A 21,292-nucleotide genomic window follows, 5' to 3' on the forward strand; every position below is an offset into this window, starting at 1 on the left:
TACTTCCAATATGTCACATAAAGACATAATGAGTATAGTTGTGAAAACAGCTAGTAAAAACGACGAGATTCGGGAAAGGCTTTTGAAATCCGTCGAATGCACTGATAAAACGTCGAATGCACTGATAAGGGACTGGAAAAGGGATGGCTGAGCTAATTTTTTCTTCTTTACATAAAATTCCTCTGAATTCAACTTCATTTGAGTCTTTTTTAAAAAATTACGATAAAGTTATGGATGAACCTAATCTTAAATTAATTGAACTGCAAACCGCCTTTTATAATTTTAAAAATAACAAAAGTGCTGGATTTGATAAAATTAAAGTTAATGTTGTAAAATCTGTTTATCATATAATCGAACCTTTTTTGTTTCACATCTTTAATCTTTCTTTTAAAACAGGTATTGTCCCGGAAAAATTAAAAATTGCACGAATCACACCGGTTTTTAAGACTGGCGATGACTCTGTTATATCTAGTTATATAAGTATATCTATATTTGCTAATTGCTTGAAAGAATAATTTACAACAGGCTATTTAATTATTTATTTAAAACAGTTTGGTTTTAAGAAAAAATGTTCCACTGAACATGTAGTGATTGACATAGTCACTCAAATAACAAATGCATTTAGTACTAACTACTTTACATTAGGAGTTTTTATTGATTTGTCAAAGGCTTTTGATACTGTAAACCATAACATACTAATAAAAAAACTTGAATATTATGGAGTAAAAAATAATAACTTACTTTGGTTCAAAAGCTATTTGACCAATAGAATGCAATTCATCCAATATGCGCAAAAACAAACAGTTCCATATGCTGTAACTTGTGGTTTTCCCCCAGGGCTCTATTTTAGGACCCTTATTATTCTTAGTATATATAAATGATTTAAACTTAGCAACACACTTTTTAAATTTTATTCTTTTTGCAGATGACTCCAATCTTTTTTATTCCCACAGAGATAATAAAACACTTTTTGAAACAGCTAACGAAGAGTTGGGTAAGGTTAATGAATGGATTATAAGTAATAAACTGTCTCTAAATGTGGATAAAACCAAATTTATTTTATTTCATAAAGTAAATAAATTAGAAAATATTCCCATTAAACTGCCAAATTTAATAATCAATAACGCTAACATTAAAAAAGAAACTTCAGTTAACTTTTTGGGCGTAATATTAGATGAACATTTACGTTGGAGTGATCATATAAAAAGCATTGAGAAAAAATTATCAAAACATATTGCCATGATATATAGGGCTAAACCATTTGTAAATAATAAATCTTTAAAAAGTTTATATTTTTCTTTCATTCATTGTCATTTGATTTATATATATATATATATTTATATATATATATATATATATTTATATATATATATATATATTTATATTGCATGGGCAAGTACAAATCATACAAAATTAAAAAAATTGTACAGTAAACAAAAACATGCCTACAGAATATTATTTGGAGCTGATAAAATTGTACCATGCGAGCCTCTTCTGCGTATACTGGGTGCATTAAATGTTTATAAAATAAACTTACATCAAGTTTTAATGTTTATGTATAAAACAAAAATCTCCTAAAATATTTCAGTCCTATTTTGAAAAAGTAGAGCATAAATATCAGACAAAATTTTCAAATAATAACTACATTGCCCCTAAATATAATTCAAAACAAATTACATATTCAATTCAATATCGTGGACCCTATTTGTGGAAAAAGTTTCCTAATATTGCAAATACGGAAAAAGTTAGTATACATCAGTTTAAAAAAGAATCAAAACAGGTGTTATTAATTATGGATTTTAATATATCCGATTTTAAATGCCTCTTTTAAACTAAAATTCAATTATATAAAATATGTCTCAGAAGTTATCAATTTATCAATTTTTGTTTGTCTGTTTTTTCATTATTTCAGTTATGGTGTTTCCTCTAATCTTTAAAGTTATTGGTGAAATCTTAGTTCTTGTACATTTTACGTAACTATTAATGAGTTGTTATTTATTTTACTTTTAATTAAATTGGTTTAAAAATATACATATCTAAAACGGTTTTTTTTAAATTAAGTACTCTTTTATTTTGAATTTTTTTTTCTTTATTTAAATATTACTTTAATACAAATTGTTATAAATTTTATTTTCATATTCTTCAACAAATACTTTGTATAATATACTTATATAGTCAGGCTCTTGAAAATACGTGTCCTTTAATTAATTAATTTATTTTTTGTTTTTCTTTTTTACTTTTCTTTCAGTTTTTCTTGTTTACTTAATTACTACTCTTAACATGAATATTGTTCTTGAAGTATTTCTTAAACTAGTTGTTATTTATTTTTACATTTATAATTTTTAATAAATAGTTTGTAAAGTATAAATATATTATCCGGCTATTTTAAATACGTACGATTGGGGCTCGGTGATAAGACAAAATAATGTCTTCTACTTGCCCCGCCAGTTTTTTTTAATTTATAAACCTTGTAAATTTTAAAAGTTATTAAACGGCGAAATAAATAAATAAATTAAAAAAAAAATAAAAAAAATAAAAAAAGAAGGCATTGACACATCAAAGATGGCTTTTCAGTCGTATGACTACGCGAGTTCAATGTCTGGACAATTTAAAGGAGTACAAAAGAATGTAACAGAAGAAGTTGGCCATAATGTACCTTACATACCTTGTCAAGACCACAGAACAAACACTGCTCTTGAACATGCCTGCAATGTTAATGCTTTAATACGAGAATTGTTTAATGCCCTCGAACAGTTGCATGTTTTCTTCACATCAAGCACAAAAAGATTTAGTTATTTAATAAAAAAATTTGAAGACATTGACATTGCAATACAGCCTGTAAACCTGTCTAGAACAAGATATACGGCACGAGCAAAATCTGTTAAGGCTTTAAATCAGTGTTTGGAGAAGGTTATTGATCTTCTTCAGAGCATCTCAAATAATAAGATTTTTGATACTAACACGAGAACTAAGGCAATGGGACTTCTGAAAAAATTAACAACTATTGATTTCATTATTACTCTTTTCTTCAAGAAGAATATCATTGAGAAGATAAAAATATTAACAGAAATCTTAGAAAGTCCAAACTTCAATGTCATTGACAGTATTAATGTAATTGAAAGTACTGTCAAGAACATACAAAATATCAGAACGATACAGATGCTATGAATAATTTGATTGAAAAGGCAATAATATTTTCTTGGTAATTACACATTGATACAGAAAATGATTACGAACGACACCATAAATTAATAGCAATGGAGATAAAAGCTTTTTACCAGCAGCGATAAAGGAAATATTTGCCCCCATCACCAAAATTTTTAGTTTTCCGTTAAATAAGGATAATTTGAGTATTGAAAACTTAACAAAAGCAAGCAAACTTTTTCCTCTTGGATACAAGGATCATATTTCAGACATTCATGTGCTGAAAGGCCAGATGGAAATTTTGATAGATATCTGTTTAGAAGAAGGTGATGAAGATTTTAAGTCATCAAGAACACCAGCTAAGACGCTGCAAGACATTTTGTACCATGTTGTGAAATTAAAGGAAACAAAGCTCATAAACTATGCATTTTTGTTATCACAGCTGCTTATGGTGTAGCATCAAATGAGCGTTCTTTCAGTCAACTCAAGATTGTAAAATCACATCCGAGGACAACAATGAGTGATGAGAGATTGGATAGTCTCATGTTACTGAAGTGCGAAAAAGAATTTTGTAAAGGAGTTAACCGATGTGTTAAACGATGGGTTCAGTTGAAGAAACGTCATATTAAAATCAAACAGTTGACAAAAAATGATAGACTGATGATAAAATATTGTGCGTATAAGTTTTGTAATAAAATAATATTTTCCATATTCCTCTGTACTAACTCATTTCCGTTAAATTTTAAACTGCTATATATGGTGCCAGAATGGTTTGTAAAGTTTATTGGATTTGTAAATTGTAACATTTTTTTGGACTAATACAATTTCACTATGAATGGGTAAAACTTTTAGACGTTTTTTGAATTTAATATTTTGTATATATGTAAAAGAAGCTATGTTTTGTTAATAGAAGTTAATAAATACTGATAGTTGGCAATTCATGAGAGTGAGTGCATTGTAGTATAACAATCAGTAGATTTTGTAAATAGGACAGAAATTGATTTCTTGAATTCTTGAATTATGAAAAACAGTTGTAAAAACTATATTAAGTAGTTGGGAAAAACAAGGTCTCTACTCCTCCGCCCCCCCCCCCTCCTCCTGGAATTTTCTCACGCAACGCCCCTGTTGAAAAGACAATGGTTGTTCATTGGAAATTTGGTTTTGTCAATGCAGTTGCATTTCATTTCATTAGTTTTTGCCTCCTTATGTAAAATGTTTTTGTTGTGAGAGTTGATAATGGATTTTATGTTTGGCATGCAGGAATAACTTATTTAGATTGTGTTTTTTTACGAAGTCTGTGGTTAACTAGAAAAGTGGAGGTCGATGAGGTTCAAAAACCATTTACCTATTTTTGTAACAACATTTGCACTAAAAGGAGGATTATACCAAATTATCTTGCATTTATCGTTGCCGTTTGTTGATTCTATACTTGGATGGTATGCAAGTTCGCAATTGAAACCCGATTTTTTCAAGGCTTCTTGATAAGGAGAAATAATTTCTTTAAAATTCGATACACTTGACGATGCTGCTGATAATTTTAATTCAAAAGTCATGGGAATACTTTTTTTTACACTCGGTGGATGATTAGAACTAATATGTATATAATTCAGTATATTATCTGGTTTGCGATATGGCTGAAAAAACCCATCGTTAAGGTTTAGCGTTAAATCGAGATAGTTAACTATTTTCAAACTACATTTAATAGAGATAAGAAGATTGTTATTTCTAAAAATTTGTACAAAATGTTTCTTTATCCTCTCCATTTCCTGACCACTTTTATTCCTAAACATAGCTAGTCCATCATCTCGATATATACCGAAATTGCTTTTATCATAAAATTGCGAGATATAATGCAAAATAAAAATCCCAACTAATTCGCAAATCTCCGCGCCATCAAAGGCTCCCATAGCGACATCGAATAATCCTCCCTTTTTTTAATCCAAGCTGTTCCATTGCTAAATAATAATGATTTTCTTGCATTGTGTATAAAACTCTTTTGTTCGCTATTTATTGTTAGATGTTGCTCTGCAAAAGTTATTGCATTTTTTAGTAGGTTTTCATTAATCGATGCATAAAAATCATTAATATCAAAGACTAAGAACTTACAGAATTGCTTTTCTTTTATGGTTTGAAACCAATGTATAACATTTTGAGTGTTTTGCCATTGGTTCAAAAAAAGCTTTTTTCTCAGCTCGGAATTAATGTTGGATACAGTAGATTTTGAAATTCTTCTAATCTCATTTTTAGCAGGAATAATAAGTCTAACAGTTGGTTTATCAAGGAAGTTCTCTTTATGGTCTTTTAGAGTTGCCGTTTAGCATGAAACTTATAGTTCCATAATAAAAGTTTTTCTTTATCGTTTTTAATTATAATTATATATATATATATATATATATATATATATATATATATATATATATATATATATATATATATATATATATATATATATATATATATATATATATATATATATATATATATTTAAGCAACTTTAAAATGTATTCTACAAAATAGAGTGCTTAATGTTCTTAAAAGAACAGCAGCCGTATTCACATCTCTCCATTAAGCTTAACATAGCTTTTGTCTAAAATTTGATTACAATATTTCTACGTAAAGAAACGACGAAAATTTCTATAAATTCGTTTAAATAAAACTAACACCAAAATAAAACATTTATGTTTAAAAAATTGTATTTTTAAAGAATTTTTTTTTTAACGTAGTTAAAAATAAGTTTTTGACTAACGCTCCCTTAAGTTTAACGGAGAGATGAGAATACGGTCCCGGAGCATTATAAATTAGTAAAAAATCAGTTAAAAGTTTTTTGTTTTTTTTATCACTGTGTTTCATCAATTAAGATTCATCAGAAAATCTGTTATAATTGCTATATTTTATATATATATATATATATATATATATATATATATATATATATATATATATATACATATATAAATATATATATATATATATATATATATATATATATATATATATATATATATACATATATATATATATATATATATATATATATATATATATATATATATATATATATATATATATATATATGTATATAATATAATTGCTCCGTTCTTTTAAGAACATTGAGCACTCTCTTTTGTAGAATACATTTTAAAGTTGTTTAAATATATTTATATATATATATATATATTTAAACAACTTTAAAATGTATTCTACAAAAGAGAGTGCTCAATGTTCTTAAAAGAACGGAGCAATTATATTAGATATATATATATATATATATATATATATATATATATATATATATATATATATATATATATATATATATATATATGTATATATATATATATATATATATATATATATATATATATATATATATATATATATATATATATATATATATATATATATATATATATATATATATATTATAGCAATTATAACAGATTTTCTGATGAATCTTTATTGATGAAACACTGTGTTAAAAAAAAATTTTTAAGTGATTTTCTACTAATTTATAATGCTCTGTTCTTTTAGGAACATTGAGCACACTATTTTGTAGAATACATTTTAAAGTTGTTTAAATATATATTGCCAGGTGTTCTTGCTTTGTAGTTGTTCTGAAATAAATTTTAAAGTTGTTTAAATATATATTGCCAGGTGTTCTTGCTTTGTAGTTGTTCTGAAATAAATTTTATTAGTTATAACTTGAAAATACTTCTTTCAACCGATGTAATAGTGATCAGAATCATCAGAGCTATACAAAGAACTAAAGCAACATTTAGAGCAGCAACATTCAAACCATGATCATAAACAAAAAGTAAAGCATAAGAAATAACGAGACTCTATCTATAAAACATTTGCAAAACGACGTTCCATTTGCTTGAAATGTGTAATTAACGACATAATTGTTCGATCTAACAAAAACTTAACAATTCAACTTGATATTTTCTTTTTGGATCTGTGCGTTCACAATGAAACTGTTTTCTTTCTTTTCAAGCTTAAGGTAGCTAGAAATTTGATTTTATCAGGTTCTATCTCTATTTCCTGAGCCAACTCTAAGCCTAAAGTATAAGCAGATATATACCCATTTTCTAAGTATTTTTTTATAAACACGGTTGCACTTTTTATACATTCAAGTGCAATGTGAAATTGCATGTTTTTTGATCGCATCAGTTTGTTGACAATATTCATTTTAAACAATAGATTGTACCAGATAACTAAAGTAACCAAAAATGGAAAGATTTTGATTTGTTTTTCTAGTCTAGTTGTTTTGGTCCTTACCTTTAAAATTACAAACATTTTTCACACGATCAATTCTACATTCCAAGTGTGTATCGTAAATAAGGTGTCAGATTTTTTACATGAGTATTTAAGATCTGCCAATTCAGCTTTATATAATTGCCTTTTTATTATATCATTGGTCCCTGCAGATCTGTAAACTTAAATTCAGATCTTCAAGTTTTTTTAAGCACGCTTTCGCGAGTACACCGAACTTTTTTCTTTTTAATCTTATAAGACTTTTTAATTCGTTTAATTAAAACTTATCTATAAATTTTTAATCAATTTATTTAATTTTAAAACCCCGTCAGGAATTAGAATTAAAAATAATTTTCTTCTTTTAATAAACAAACTTTAGAAAATCTTTAAAACTTAGTTTTGTGCGATTGAGAGATCTTCACCATTCGGAAGCTCTAGTCGACTGCCTTGCTTGCCCATGCCTAAAGCCAGTCCTAAACTAATATCGAACATATTTTGCAGCAAAATGTATGCAGATGACACGAAGAGTCTCTGTGTAGCTGATGACACGAAGGTACTTAGTGTAGTTAACACTTAAAAAAAAAACCCGAACATTTGAACGTTTTTATGATCGCATAATTTCAAATTTAAAAAAAAAATCCCAAATGCTGCTTACCAGAAGTTGAAGTTTTTTAAGAAGCAGCTGGGTAGTTAATACTTCAAGTCTAAAAGATGTGTACATCCTGTTCCATACTATGGTCTCTTGTTAAACCACAATATACGCAATAATACAGCAGCACCCAAAATAAGTTAATAATTATTGAAACCTGCTTGAAAAAGTTTATTTATCTTTCATTTAGTATTAAATTATAGTTCAAATGATACATATAACATACGATTTTACTAACATTGATATTGTGCGATACCCAATTTCATATTATAACTCATCGGCTATCCTGATTGGGCAATGAGTTATTATAATCAGGTATATGATAGGCAATTACTCAACAATCAAAAACAACCTTAAAAAAAAATTATAGCTTACAAAAACATTTTCGCAGAATTATTTACTCTAAATGATAAGCGTAGACATGCTAAAACTTTAATGTAAGATTTGTTTTCAAATACACCATTAAAAAATACATCTTTTAAAAATGATGGATCTATTTAAAAATCAATCTTTATCAGTATTTAAATTTTGTGTATTGATTCAACAATAATCTCTCTCCTACAAACTTTAATAACAAGTTTGAAATAAATATAAATGAAAACTGTTATTTTTTTAATAATGAAACTATTATTAATTCAGAAAGGTTGTTCCTTTTGAAAAACAAGACTTTTAAATTCTGCTTAAAAAGTCTATCAAAGTCTAAAAATCTTCTTACTTGATCCATCAGTATAGGTTTTTATATTGTTAAGTATCGTTTCTTTTAAAGTTTTAAATATATTTTAACTTTAAAGAGTAGTCTAGTAGGGCAGATAAAACAAAACAACCTAATTTAAAATAAAGAAACTTGAGTTTGGCAGAAACGCCAAAGAAAATGAGAACTTGATGAGGCAGGCAAGCAGCAACGAAGTATATATCTTAGATAATAATAATAAATATTTGGCAATAAGAATACGATAAGGCAGGCAGGATTGGTAAAGCAGGATGCAATTCAAGCTCAACACCAATGGGTCCAATGCAAATAATGAGCATCCATAATATCAATGATAATCAACAAAAATCTTAAACTACTATAGATCTATCAACAAAACAAGATAGTAAAATCTAAAAACTTTAAACTTAAAAATGTGCCGCAAACAGATACTGAATATCATGGATGCTTAGGTCAGTTATTGAATAAAAATGCGAACCAAACCGTTTTGCAAGCGAGATGCAATTGAAATCTTTGAAAAAACTTGGAAACAAAATCAAATAGTAGTAGCATTAGAAAACAAAACGTTTCTGCTTTTGTAACGATAAAACCAAATGAGGAAAAAATGAACAAACATTGGCCTTTGTACTCACCATAAACTAGGCAGTTATTTTGTTTTGTGTTTAAACTTTCAAATGTAAGCAGAGTAAATACGCTTGCAAACAAATATTTTGATTTATAGGTTTATGTTAACGACCACTTGCAGACCATGAATGATCAAGTGGACACAGACTAGCAACATACAACTTATGCAACACGCTTATCAAAAGTATAAACTCTAAATAAACAAGTTATTGAATAGATTAAAAATGACAGAAGTTGTTGGGAAAGCCATTCTAGAGATAATAAATAAAAGCTCTAAATTTTTTCAATTAGAAACAATAGATGGAATGGGCTAATAATATTGCAGAGCTTTTAAATTCACAGTTAGAATTTCTATTTTTGCAGACAGATAATTTTGAGCAATAAAATGAACAAGCCAGTTTTTCTTCAAAACCTGTCGTAAAACTACAGGATTTAAAGAACAAATTAGCTCGCTGTCTGAAACACAAAGAAGGAGACAGTATCAAACCATCGGTTGTTTTGGGAGGCAAGAACAAATCTAGGATTGACACGTTTTATGTCATGCTATCATTAGTATACATCGTTGGCTATCTTTAAGTTAAAGAATATTTTTTTTAGTATTTAAATTACACGGAACAGCCGTGCTCCTTAAGCCTATCAACAGCTAGCCGGGATAGATTGTGTGTGATTGATAAGATAATTCATTTGAGCTTTTGCAACAGTCATCTGGGAGTGACTTTGTTGAAAGCTTTGCTGAGGTCAAGAAAGAGCAAGACCACAGGAAGTTTATAAGAAACTCTGTAGGTTAGAATGTCCATGGTCTCAAACAGATATAAGACAATAAATATCTATTCAGAAACTGATCAGTGTTGTTCATTTTTACATTTTGATATCAATAGCCTTTTTACAGCAAAATTAATAAAATCATTTATAATTTACAAGAAGTATTTCCAAATGTTTGTGTTGCTGTACGTCTTTGCATAACTTTGCATGAAAGTAATTGTGGTGGAGAAAGATCATTTAGTCATTTAAAACGTATAAAGTTATCTTTGAGGTCAACAATGGGCCAAATTTGAGGTCGACAATGGGCCAAAATGGGAAAAATTGGGAAATTTAACATTTTTAAACATTGAGTCAGAAATCTTGACGTCTCTTGACTTTCAACACATCTTAGAGTACGACAGAAAAACTTTTAAATAATTGAACAGCCTGATGTTGAAGTCGCAGCCTTATTAATTCACCAACAATAAAATAAAAATTTTAATCTCACTGTCATCACAGTTTTACTTTATTCTCATAAAATTAATTCATTGAGTGTGTGTTTTTCTATATAACAAATTTCCTTTAAAAAGATCGTTTAAGTTTCTAACAAAAAATAACTTTTTAAAACTCAAGAAACGCTTGTTATTAAGTAACTACTCAGAAGTCTATTTTATTGATACTTTGTATAAGTTTTAATGAAACACTATATAGGGATTTAATGAAAAGATTGCAATGACGCATTGTTATCTTCTGAATCATTATTTAGAAGATAACAAAGCGTCTAAATATTATTTTATATTAAACATTAATATTAAGTCTAAATATTATTTTATATTAAACATATTATTGTCAACATTATTACTACACTATTTGTGTTTCTTAATTAGAACTTTCATGTTCTCAATTAAACCTTAAAAGGTGCAGAAGATTTAAAAGGAGACTTAATTTAGATTGGCTAAATTAGACGGCATGGATCAATGCAACAAAACTAGGGTTGTACGGATTGGAAATTTTGAATTCCGGCCGGAACAGAACTTGTCGAAAAAATTCCGGCCGGAACGAGATTTACATTTATGTAGTTTTTTACCTTCAAGATTGAAAGTAAAAGCCTGCACCTCAGCATCGTTTATATGTGTATATATATATATATATATATATATATATATATATATATATATATATATATATATATATATATATATGTATATATATATACATATATATACACACACACATATATAAATATTTACTGTTTAGGCATCCTATACTTTTTAACTATTTAAAAGTTAAGAAACATTAAAAATACTATTAGACTATTGTCAGAGGCAGTAACATTTTTGATAAAAAAAGAGCTTGTTTGTTGCCAAAACTGGATAGCAACTCTTTTTGCACCACAATATTCCTAAACTTTTAGAAATTTTTATATAAGTAATTACTGCAAATAAAATTAAGCAAAGCTACAGATATGCGGTCTAAAATAATTTTATCGCTTGTTGCGCTTTCGTGTGGAGACATGCTTATAGTGGTGACTTTTAAATATAAACATAAAAATATTTATTGGCTGAAGGGCGTACATCGACTATCTTATATTATCTGCTGCTACATACATTATCGTATAGCCTACTGCTACCCTGCTTCTACAAAGAAGTGCTGCTACATTGCCGTAGATTTGGCATAGAGCAGCAATCTTTTTTCTTTTATTATTTCAATTAAAACTTGAAAAAAACTCTCCACTAACGAGAGTGCAACAAGCTAAAAAAGAAAATTATTTTAGAGCGTTTAACTGTAGCTTTATCTAAATTTACATTGTATTTGATAAGAATTTTGTATTTTTTACATAAGCTTACCCATAGTTCTTCATTGCCCTGTAGGATAATGATTTTTTGATTTAATTTACACAGTCTGTGTCAAATGTCTTACATAAATAAAGTAAAATATAAATTCTGGAATATAGGCCTAAAATATTATAAATCCGGCCGGAACCGGAATGACTAAATTACAAATTCCGGCAGGAACGGAATTCCGGTACATCCCTAAACAAAACACTTCCTATACAATTTACAAACATGATCAAATAAATGGATCAAAAAAAAAAAATTCTTTTGTAGGCGCATTATACTGAAGTTATCTTGTAATTTTACTTAATTAGAAAATTTTCAATTTAAACAACCCCCAACCCCATTAAACAAAAAACTCATAACCTAATTCTTTCATACAGGTTATTTTTTGTCAGGCGGGATTGATTGTGAATTCTAAAAACCTTTTACGAAAAAGTAAAGTCACAAATCTAGCAAAAAATTTATTTTTAGCAAAAAATTTATTTTTAAACCCATTTAATTACAATATTCTAGGATTATGTTCAATATTCTAGGATTGTGTTCGTCAATTGGACCCAAGTACTTTCAACCCATCATTGAATATAAAAAAATAAGATCTAAAACCCTCAATCCAACATAAAATAAAACAAATTATATATTGATTTCTTTAACATATAATCAACACCGAAACATCAAAATACGCTGAAATAAAAATATATTTACATAAATAATTGTTACACTTGAAATTTAAATAGTCAATAAACTAATTTTTAATTTCACAAAGAAAAGTTTTGAAAGGACCGAAGAGCAGTCTTAATATTATATCTGACAACTGCAACCGTGAAATTTTAGTTAATATAGGACGATTAAATAACGTTTTGTATTAACGTTAAATACATGATTGTTTATTAACAATAAAATATTTTTTTAAAAACATTTATAAATTGTTATTGCAACTGTATCTAAAAATATTTATTTACAAACATATATTCATAAAAATATAAAAAACTAAAATCTAAGATTAAAAAAAATAAAATAAATTTTAAACAACGAAGAATTTTGACAGTATAAAAATAAAACAATCAGCTATCGTTCGACAAGATATAGTGTTTTAACGAAACCACGGCTTTATACAGAAACTCGTACTGCTCCTATCGGTCGGGTAAAAATATATTAAAATATTTCGTTTTTAAGCGAAGCTATTATAAACTAAGTAACGCTTTTACTGTACTATAAAAATGATTTAGCCTTAAATACACGCAATAAAAACTAAGAAAATTCCCTAAATAGCTTACCAATGACTCAATCATATTCAACCTTTGATTTCTCAGCGTTTTGACTGTATTATAAACATCCACAATCTTTAAAGAATCCTCTAACTGTTCTTTAAACAGCAATAACGCTAGAAGCATTCCTGAGCGACCTATACCGTTTCTAAAAGTAGGGTTAATGTTTTTAGCATTAAATTATATATATATATATATATATATATATATATATATATATATATATATATATATATATATATACATATATACACATACATACATATATACACATACATACATACATACATACATACATACATACATACATACATACATACATACATACATACATACATACATACATACATACATACATACATACATACATACATACATACATACATACATATATACATACATGTATAATGTACATTAGGGCAATACCATTTTTATCATTAAAAATTATTATATATAAGGAAAGTTATCTTTTAAATTAAAAACGTAAACTAATTGGGGTAAGTATATTAGGTGTTATTTTCAGTGTTATTATATCAGAAAATAATTATTAAAATGTGAACTAATTATGCTTATAGCGCAATGTCATGGAACGGTAAAATAATAAACTTTTTTATCTGTCCTAAACAAACCACCATAATAGTAGCACCATCGTTGTATTTTTTAAACTAAAAAAATTCAAATTTATTATTTTTAACCAACAAAAAAGCACAAGTTTGTTAAAAGAAACAATATTTAATGGTTAACAAAAATATATCAAAATATTTCATTTTTTCAGCCTTTAGATCATTAGTTGAGGTTTTATGTACTTTTCTGTTTTCTTTACATTTATACATTTAAATTTAGTTACTATTTTTGTTTAGTACTATTATTATTAGGTGTCTTCATATTTAATTAGCTCATTAAAATGAGTAATTATTGCCATATTTATTGATAATAATCTATAAATGCTTCACTGTTGTAAAAAATGAAATATTGCTTGATGTCATGACCCAGAAAAATCCTTTAGGGGTATGATTGTAATACCATTGGTGGTTACTAGGATATAAATAAAGTTTATAAATCCTAAATCTAGTTACACTATTCATGGAAGAAAATCTATTTTCAAATATTGCATAAAATCGCATTAAATACATATAACTAACAAAGTTGATTTCATAAATTTTTATTCATCCCAAAAACATAACAAAAATATTTATGAACTGGTAAATAACTGATTTGAAATAATCCTAATCAATTTTTTTTGCCGTTGAGGTCTGTGATGCATCTTTGCAGCCTGTCTTTATACTCTGGGTAATTGCTTGGTTTCTTGCACCTTTGCAAGAAGCCAAGCAATAACCCAGAGTATTTTACTTTGATCCATACTTTGCGAGATCTTTTGGCGAAATGTCACACCAAGAGCATGGGTGTGCACTAGAATGTGCTTGTAGACCAAATGATATTTGCCAGCTTCATATCACAGGAAAAAACAAAGGGAAGTTCTTCAAGGTTCAGCAAATCATAAACTTGCTTGTTTTCCTGGAGTTTTTGAGAAATGGCAATCCGTAATTGATGCTTAACACCAGGATCTTTGGCCATAGAAGTGGTGAGAAGTCATTTTGATGGAAGAGATTGTGAAGCTGAATCTTTTTCCATAAATCCAAAGCTTACTTTTAGAAAACCACCACCATCATCCACTCCCAGCTTTACAATGTGGTCATCAGAGAGGTTTCTAGTTTCAAGAACTTGCTGACAAAGTCTTTGCAGTGAATGACAAGTTTATCCACCTGATTTGTGCCGTTGTCAGTTTCAACTTTGATCTAAGTTTTGGTAAAATGACTTTTAAGTTTTTTGCTCAACTGATCAAACTTGGAGAGAAAGTTCTTCTCATCAATCCGACTTGGAACAACTTGATTTAGTGTTGACACCAAGAATTAAACAGCCCTATGTTGTGTTGCACATAAACAAGATCTTTTGCTGTCAGTTCTGGTCCTTGATTGAAAAGCCTTCTTGCTTTTGGAGATGAACCTTGAAAAAAAATAGAGAAAGATTTTACATTATTATGCATTACTTAGACTTAAAATATAAATTTAAAACTTTAAATATCTAATACAATATTACCTGGAAGAACTTGAATAGGGTGGCCTCCTATCTCCTCATTTCTACTGTTCCATGGGGAACAAGAAAAAAGACGAAATGTTCCATGGGGTAAAGCTTCCTTGTTGGCAATGACTGATGCTGCAACTCTTACAGCTGCCACAGAGTCCTTTGACACAACTTCTGCTAAACTCTTTTGCAAAGTAGACTTTAAGCAATTGCGTGGGAGGCCCTTGTCAACAATTAAAAAGCATTGAGAACATCTTTTTTCAACTGAGTTCTGGTTTGCTTCAGGTTTTTGGGTTGCCGAGACTGGATGTGGAGAATTGTGCTTTACTTTGCGAACTTAGCAAATCACACAGTCACAAACTAAATCTCTTATAACAGGACAGACTTTAATAGTGGAGAAGCCGAACAACTGTGGTTGGATTTGAAGCTTACCCTCCTCAAGACTCCTAAGGTTGGAGTGGCAATGCTCACTAATCGCAGATGGGACTTATGGATCATTAAAGTCAATTGGCTGCTTCAAAACTTGTTGCACTTTTCCTGCCATGAAGCTTGTTAAAAAGTAACTAGCCTTGCCAAGACACAAGAAGCAAACAGGCTTCCTGTTCTCCTTGTGGTTTTTTGCTTGATTTGGCATATTTTTTCTTAACTCAGATGCCAAATTTATGGAAAAAAGGGATTGAACAACTAATGCTCAAGCTTTTTTCCAGAATTTTATCATAACACTTTATAAAAAACCAACTTTGATTTTTTTAAATTTTTTTGGTACAGATGACTTGAATATTTTTTTTTAAACTAAAAAATTGCAACCAATTTTTTTTATTTTTTTCCTTGGGCAACTTATTTAACACCACCTATCAGTTTAACCAGATTTAGGGACTTATATCCCAGTAACCACCAATGATAGTACAATCATATCCCCAAAATATTTATCCGGTCATGACATCAAGGAATATTTAATTTTGTTTACAACAGTGGCTTTCTGTCAAATTTATTTTTTATTATAAAATGTACAATTAAACTATCGAAGTAAGAAATAAAGTATATTGATAATCTGTTGATATCTTCTACTATGCAACTGAATATATTTGTCAAATAAATAATTTTTAAAATAGGAAAAGTAGCCAAGTCACAAAACAGTCACACAAAAAACTCACAAAAAGAAGTAACAAAAATGAGAAAATGCATAAATAAAACATTTTACAAATTTGAATTTTGTATTGAAAGTGCTGAAAAATCGAGTTTAAGTTTATATAATTTATATTATTATATTTTATATTTTAACTAATTTTCTTAAAAGCTTATTATATTTAAACTAATTTTCTTAAAAGCTTATTATATTTTAACTAATTTTCTTAAAAGCTTATTATATTTTAACTAATTTTCTTAAAAGCTTATTATATTTTAACTAATTTTCTTTTGTTTTTATTTTGTTTTTTTGCTTCAGTTATTTTTTTCTTTAAATATTATTTACTATTAAATATTATAGTACTTTTATAATATTTTTATAATATTTTAATAATATAGTATCCAGAAAGTCTATCAAAATCCAAAAACCTTATTACTTGATCTACTAATATTGATTCTCATATAGTTAAGTATTGTTTCTTTTATTTAAGTTTTAAATATATTTTAATTTTAAAGAGTAGTTTAGTAGGATAAATAAGATAAAACAACATAAATTAAAATGAAGAAATTTAAGTCTGGCAGAAACCCCAAAGATGCTGCTTGCCTGCCTTCAAGATGTAACTCATCCTGATCTGCCAGGCAAGATCAGGATGAGTTGCATCCTGCTGATCCTGATCTTGCTTGCCTATCAAAGATATATATCTTGTTGCTGCTTGACTGCCTTGACAGATGAGAATTTGACAAGGCAGGCAAGCAGCAATTCCAATTCTTAAGGCGTCACTTTCATTTGGTTGAGGAGCTTCAAGCAATATTTGGGAAAGGTGCCATACACAGACCTTTGATACAATTTTAATTAGCATTAGTCTGAAAGTTAGCCAGTTTAGTGCTTCTCCCAGATCTATGTTTTATGAGTGACAGCAAAAAAAAATTTATGCCTTAAATTTATACAAATTCTTTATATTTTTGTAACATGCAATATTCAAGGAAAGTTTGTGTTTTTTTTTATGTGTCATTTTTATGAAAGTTTATGTGTCATTTTTATGACACATAAACTTTCTATGTATGTATGTATTCAAGCCTTCTCAGGAAGCTTGTGCGGTTGCACGCCTTATTCATCCACGCTTAAAGTAATTATTTTAGACAACATAACTACATTTTTATATAGTAAGCATTTTAAGAACTTGTGGCTAAATAAAGTTATAAGAAACTAGAGAAAATAAAACAGCAATACTTAAAGAAAAAAACCAAAAACTATACGAAATAGAAAATCTAAACAAAATAAGCTAAAAAAGATTGAATATTAAAAAAGAATATTGCTATATTTTACAGCTTTTGTTTTCTTATTTTTATTTGTTATTTTCCACTACCAAAATTGATACAAGTCAAGGAAAAAAGTAAATAAGAATATAACGAAAATAAAAATATTTTTTGATATACAATTTTTTTGTAGCTTTTTTCAGCCAGTATATTACAGAAATACTTTATAATTTGCGTTAGAAACATGGACAATTTTTTAAATTTGTTTTTTAAATGTTTTTGCTTAGTTTTACTGTTTTTATCAATGCACAGGAAAGCAAGAAAACTAATTGCTATTTATTTGTAAAAAAAATTCTATTTTTTTAATCTTTAACAAGTTTTTTATGTAAAAAAAGTCATTAATACTAATATTTAAATATAAAATATTTGGTTGCTTTCAATACCCCCATTGAATTAGTCTGCACTTTTGTAGGATTATCTAAATTGTCTATTTAAAACCGATAGTTTATTTCCTGATGAACTATTGTTATTGACGATGCTACAAAAGCTTGTGGGCTAGCGCATTGTTAATTTACTGAACTTTTTTAACGAGTCTATTAAAAAAAATTTTTTTTTAATTTTAAACACATTTTTTTTACACAGAGCAATTGATATGTCCATTATCTCTAGTAATTTGTATTAACATTGGAAATTAAACAATATAAAAGAAACAATTTCAGGCATGCATCAAATGTGGTAAATACATTTATCAAAGAAACCCTGTTACTCTTTTGTTTAACTTATTTTGTAATTACAAAATTTATCAATCAAATAATATTTTTACAAATAAATAACAATTTATTTTCTTATTTTCTTATTACATAAGTATGAAGAAAAAAAACATAAAATATGGCAAAAACCGATTTAAAAGCAAAACGACATACAAGAAGAATTAACGTAAGAAAAAAAATTACCAAAATTTCTCATAGTTTTATGAAAAATATCTCATAGAACTATGAGAAATTTTGTTATGCAATTAAACTAATTTGTTATGTACGCTAGATCTAGCGTACATAACAAATTAGTTTCTTAATTAAATCGCAATAAAAGGTAATGATTTTTTCAACAATGACTCTAAAAATAAGAATACAAAAGTTGTTTAAAAATTTTATATAAAAAATTTCTTTTTTTAATTATTAAATTTGCTAGTTTATTTAATTAAACTTGATATTTCATTACATATTTTTTTCCTTTTATTATAATTTTTTTTTTCTTTCTTAGTAGATAAGTTTAGCTTTTTGCCACAAATTATTGAAACGCTTTATAAGTAATAATACGCAAACTGCTGTGGTCAGATTGTCTAAAAAAATTACTTTAAAAGTGGACAAACAAAGCGCGCAACCACATATGTTTCCCTGTCAGGCTTGGTATATATAGTTTAGGAGATAAATAACTGAAATGAAAATAAAAAAATTCATAAATAAAAAATTAAATTAAACAGGGTGTCTGCCGATATTTTATAGTAAACTTCCCTGATTTTTCTCTGATGCACTACCTGTTTTCCCTGATTTAATTTAAAGTTGCCCAAACCTAATTCTTTTTCAAATATCTAAATTCCCTGACTTTTCCTTGATCTGGCAGATACCCTGTTAAAATTATTTTAGAATAAAGAAACTTACTTGCAATGAATTAATAAAGGGGAATCACCAAATTGTTGTTGACAGTTCACTACATCGTTAATAAAATAGAAAAGAAAAGCCATCCGCGGAAAAAAAAATTCTGGCCAACTATAAAAATGATAATGATGGAGCTGACGAGTTTCGCCATGTATTCCCTATAGATATATGGTAGAAACAGTATTTTACAAATGTGAAATGAGTAAATAAGGGTAGTTTAATACTTAAAACCTAACTGTAGGTCAATAACTCAGTGGTTCTAAAATTGTGATAACACCGATCAAAAGTGGTCAAAGGAAACTATTAATTTCATTAAAATTTGTGCAGTTGTAGACAAAATAACAATAGCATTAGGTGAAATAATAAATTATAATAGAAATTTTGTTTAATCTTAATAAGTAGATTAATAAATATTTACATAATTGTGTTAAAAATGTTGAATAGCAAAATTATAACATTGATTGACAGCATTGTGAGTTATAACATAGATAGCCTTCTTATAACACAGGTAGCCTTCTTGTAACACAGGTAGCCTTGTTATAACATTGGTAGCCTTCTTTAATTTACTGTAAGAATTTCCAAATTTTAATTTTATTCATATAAGCTTTTTGCTTATTGGACCTTTATTGACATTTATTAAAGGTATACTATGAGTGATAACTCAAAAAAATCAATTCAGTAATAAAATTTATTTGTTGTAAAAGGAAACTATCAGCAGTAGTGAAATTATGTTAGTTGTAGTGAAGAAAAAAGATTGTAAAATTATAACAAGAGGAAAAAATATGAATTTTTTTTTTCTAGAAAAGAAAATGAACTTATACAAAAGACTATTCTCGTAAGTTGACACATTAAAATGGAAAATGGTAATGAAATAAGGTGCTGAAAATAAAAAACACTAAAATGCTTCTTTTTTTTTTCTTTCTTTTTTTTTTGTGATTACATAGTTATTGTAAATATGAGTAACAATAAAAATAATTTTAACAATAATTATTTCATTATTTAACGTTACATTTGCATTAACAGTAATTGTTTAACAAAAATTCAATTTGTATTATTTTGTCGACAACATTATATGACCAGTATACAATATATTGTACTTTGTATAGGGCATTTTTCTAAATTTTGTGAAATCTGAAAGTTTTTTTAAGCTGGCATCCTATCATTTAAAAAAAATTCTCAGTCTGGGAACCACTGAACTAAAGATACAATAGAAAAACAAGAAAACAGCAAGAAAAAAAGTTATGCATAAATAAATTACTAGTGAAGTGTTTGACAGTGTCAGCGTTCTATGAATATAATTGTTTTCTTTTCTTTCGTCGATGACTTCGATTGAGTAACCACCTATACTTTCGTTACTTCCAGTTTCAATTAGGCTAGTCATACCAAATAAAAAATTTACATTGCAGATGTCTGTCTAAAAATATATTTAAAAAAAAAAAGAATATTTAAATGGTATTTAAAAAAATATTGGTATTTCAAAATTAGTTATAAATATTTATAAAATAAGCAAGTATAAATAAAATTAAATCCATTTGCAGAAAACTATAAATTCTAGGCTATATAAAATTAAACTGATTTAAATTTTTTTTTCAATTATATTTTCTTTTCTGCTGTAAGCTTTTGTAGAAAAATACCATACCATGAGAACATCTCTTAGTAAGACACTATCAATATATTGGATTATAAAATATGAAAGATAGAATTCCAAAGAACTAATGGTTAAAGAAAAAGACGACTAAAAATATGAGCAATAGATTTTTGAATGTTGGGCAATTTATAAGATATAATATTTTTGAAGATCCAGCCCATAGATTTATAATAGAATCATGCTAATTTGCAATGGAATAGATATTTATGAATTTCTTTTGTTCCGGTTTTTGCTTTGATTACATGTTCTTAACTTTGAAATCTCCATTAAAAAAAATATCACAATGGTATCAATATTCATT

At 27.3% G+C, this 21,292-nt stretch overlaps 1 protein-coding gene across 1 annotated transcript in view; it reads right to left on the minus strand.

Annotated features, from left to right (window-relative positions):
- Positions 1 to 12,589: 12,589 nt before the first annotated feature.
- Positions 12,590 to 21,292, minus strand: part of LOC101239426 (receptor-type tyrosine-protein phosphatase F) — a 119,941-nt gene continuing 111,238 nt past the window's right edge. The window contains exons 21-24 of the mRNA XM_065817510.1: positions 20,602 to 20,757; positions 19,347 to 19,501; positions 13,234 to 13,372; positions 12,590 to 13,089 (exon numbers count right to left, since the gene is read on the minus strand). Of these exons, the coding sequence (XP_065673582.1) occupies positions 13,021 to 13,089; positions 13,234 to 13,372; positions 19,347 to 19,501; positions 20,602 to 20,757 (519 nt within the window). The 3' untranslated portion in view covers positions 12,590 to 13,020. The remainder of the gene's footprint in view (positions 13,090 to 13,233; positions 13,373 to 19,346; positions 19,502 to 20,601; positions 20,758 to 21,292) is intronic.

Source organism: Hydra vulgaris, chromosome 14, assembly GCF_038396675.1.
Source record: "Hydra vulgaris chromosome 14, alternate assembly HydraT2T_AEP".
In the NCBI taxonomy this organism is placed as follows: domain Eukaryota; kingdom Metazoa; phylum Cnidaria; class Hydrozoa; order Anthoathecata; family Hydridae; genus Hydra; species Hydra vulgaris.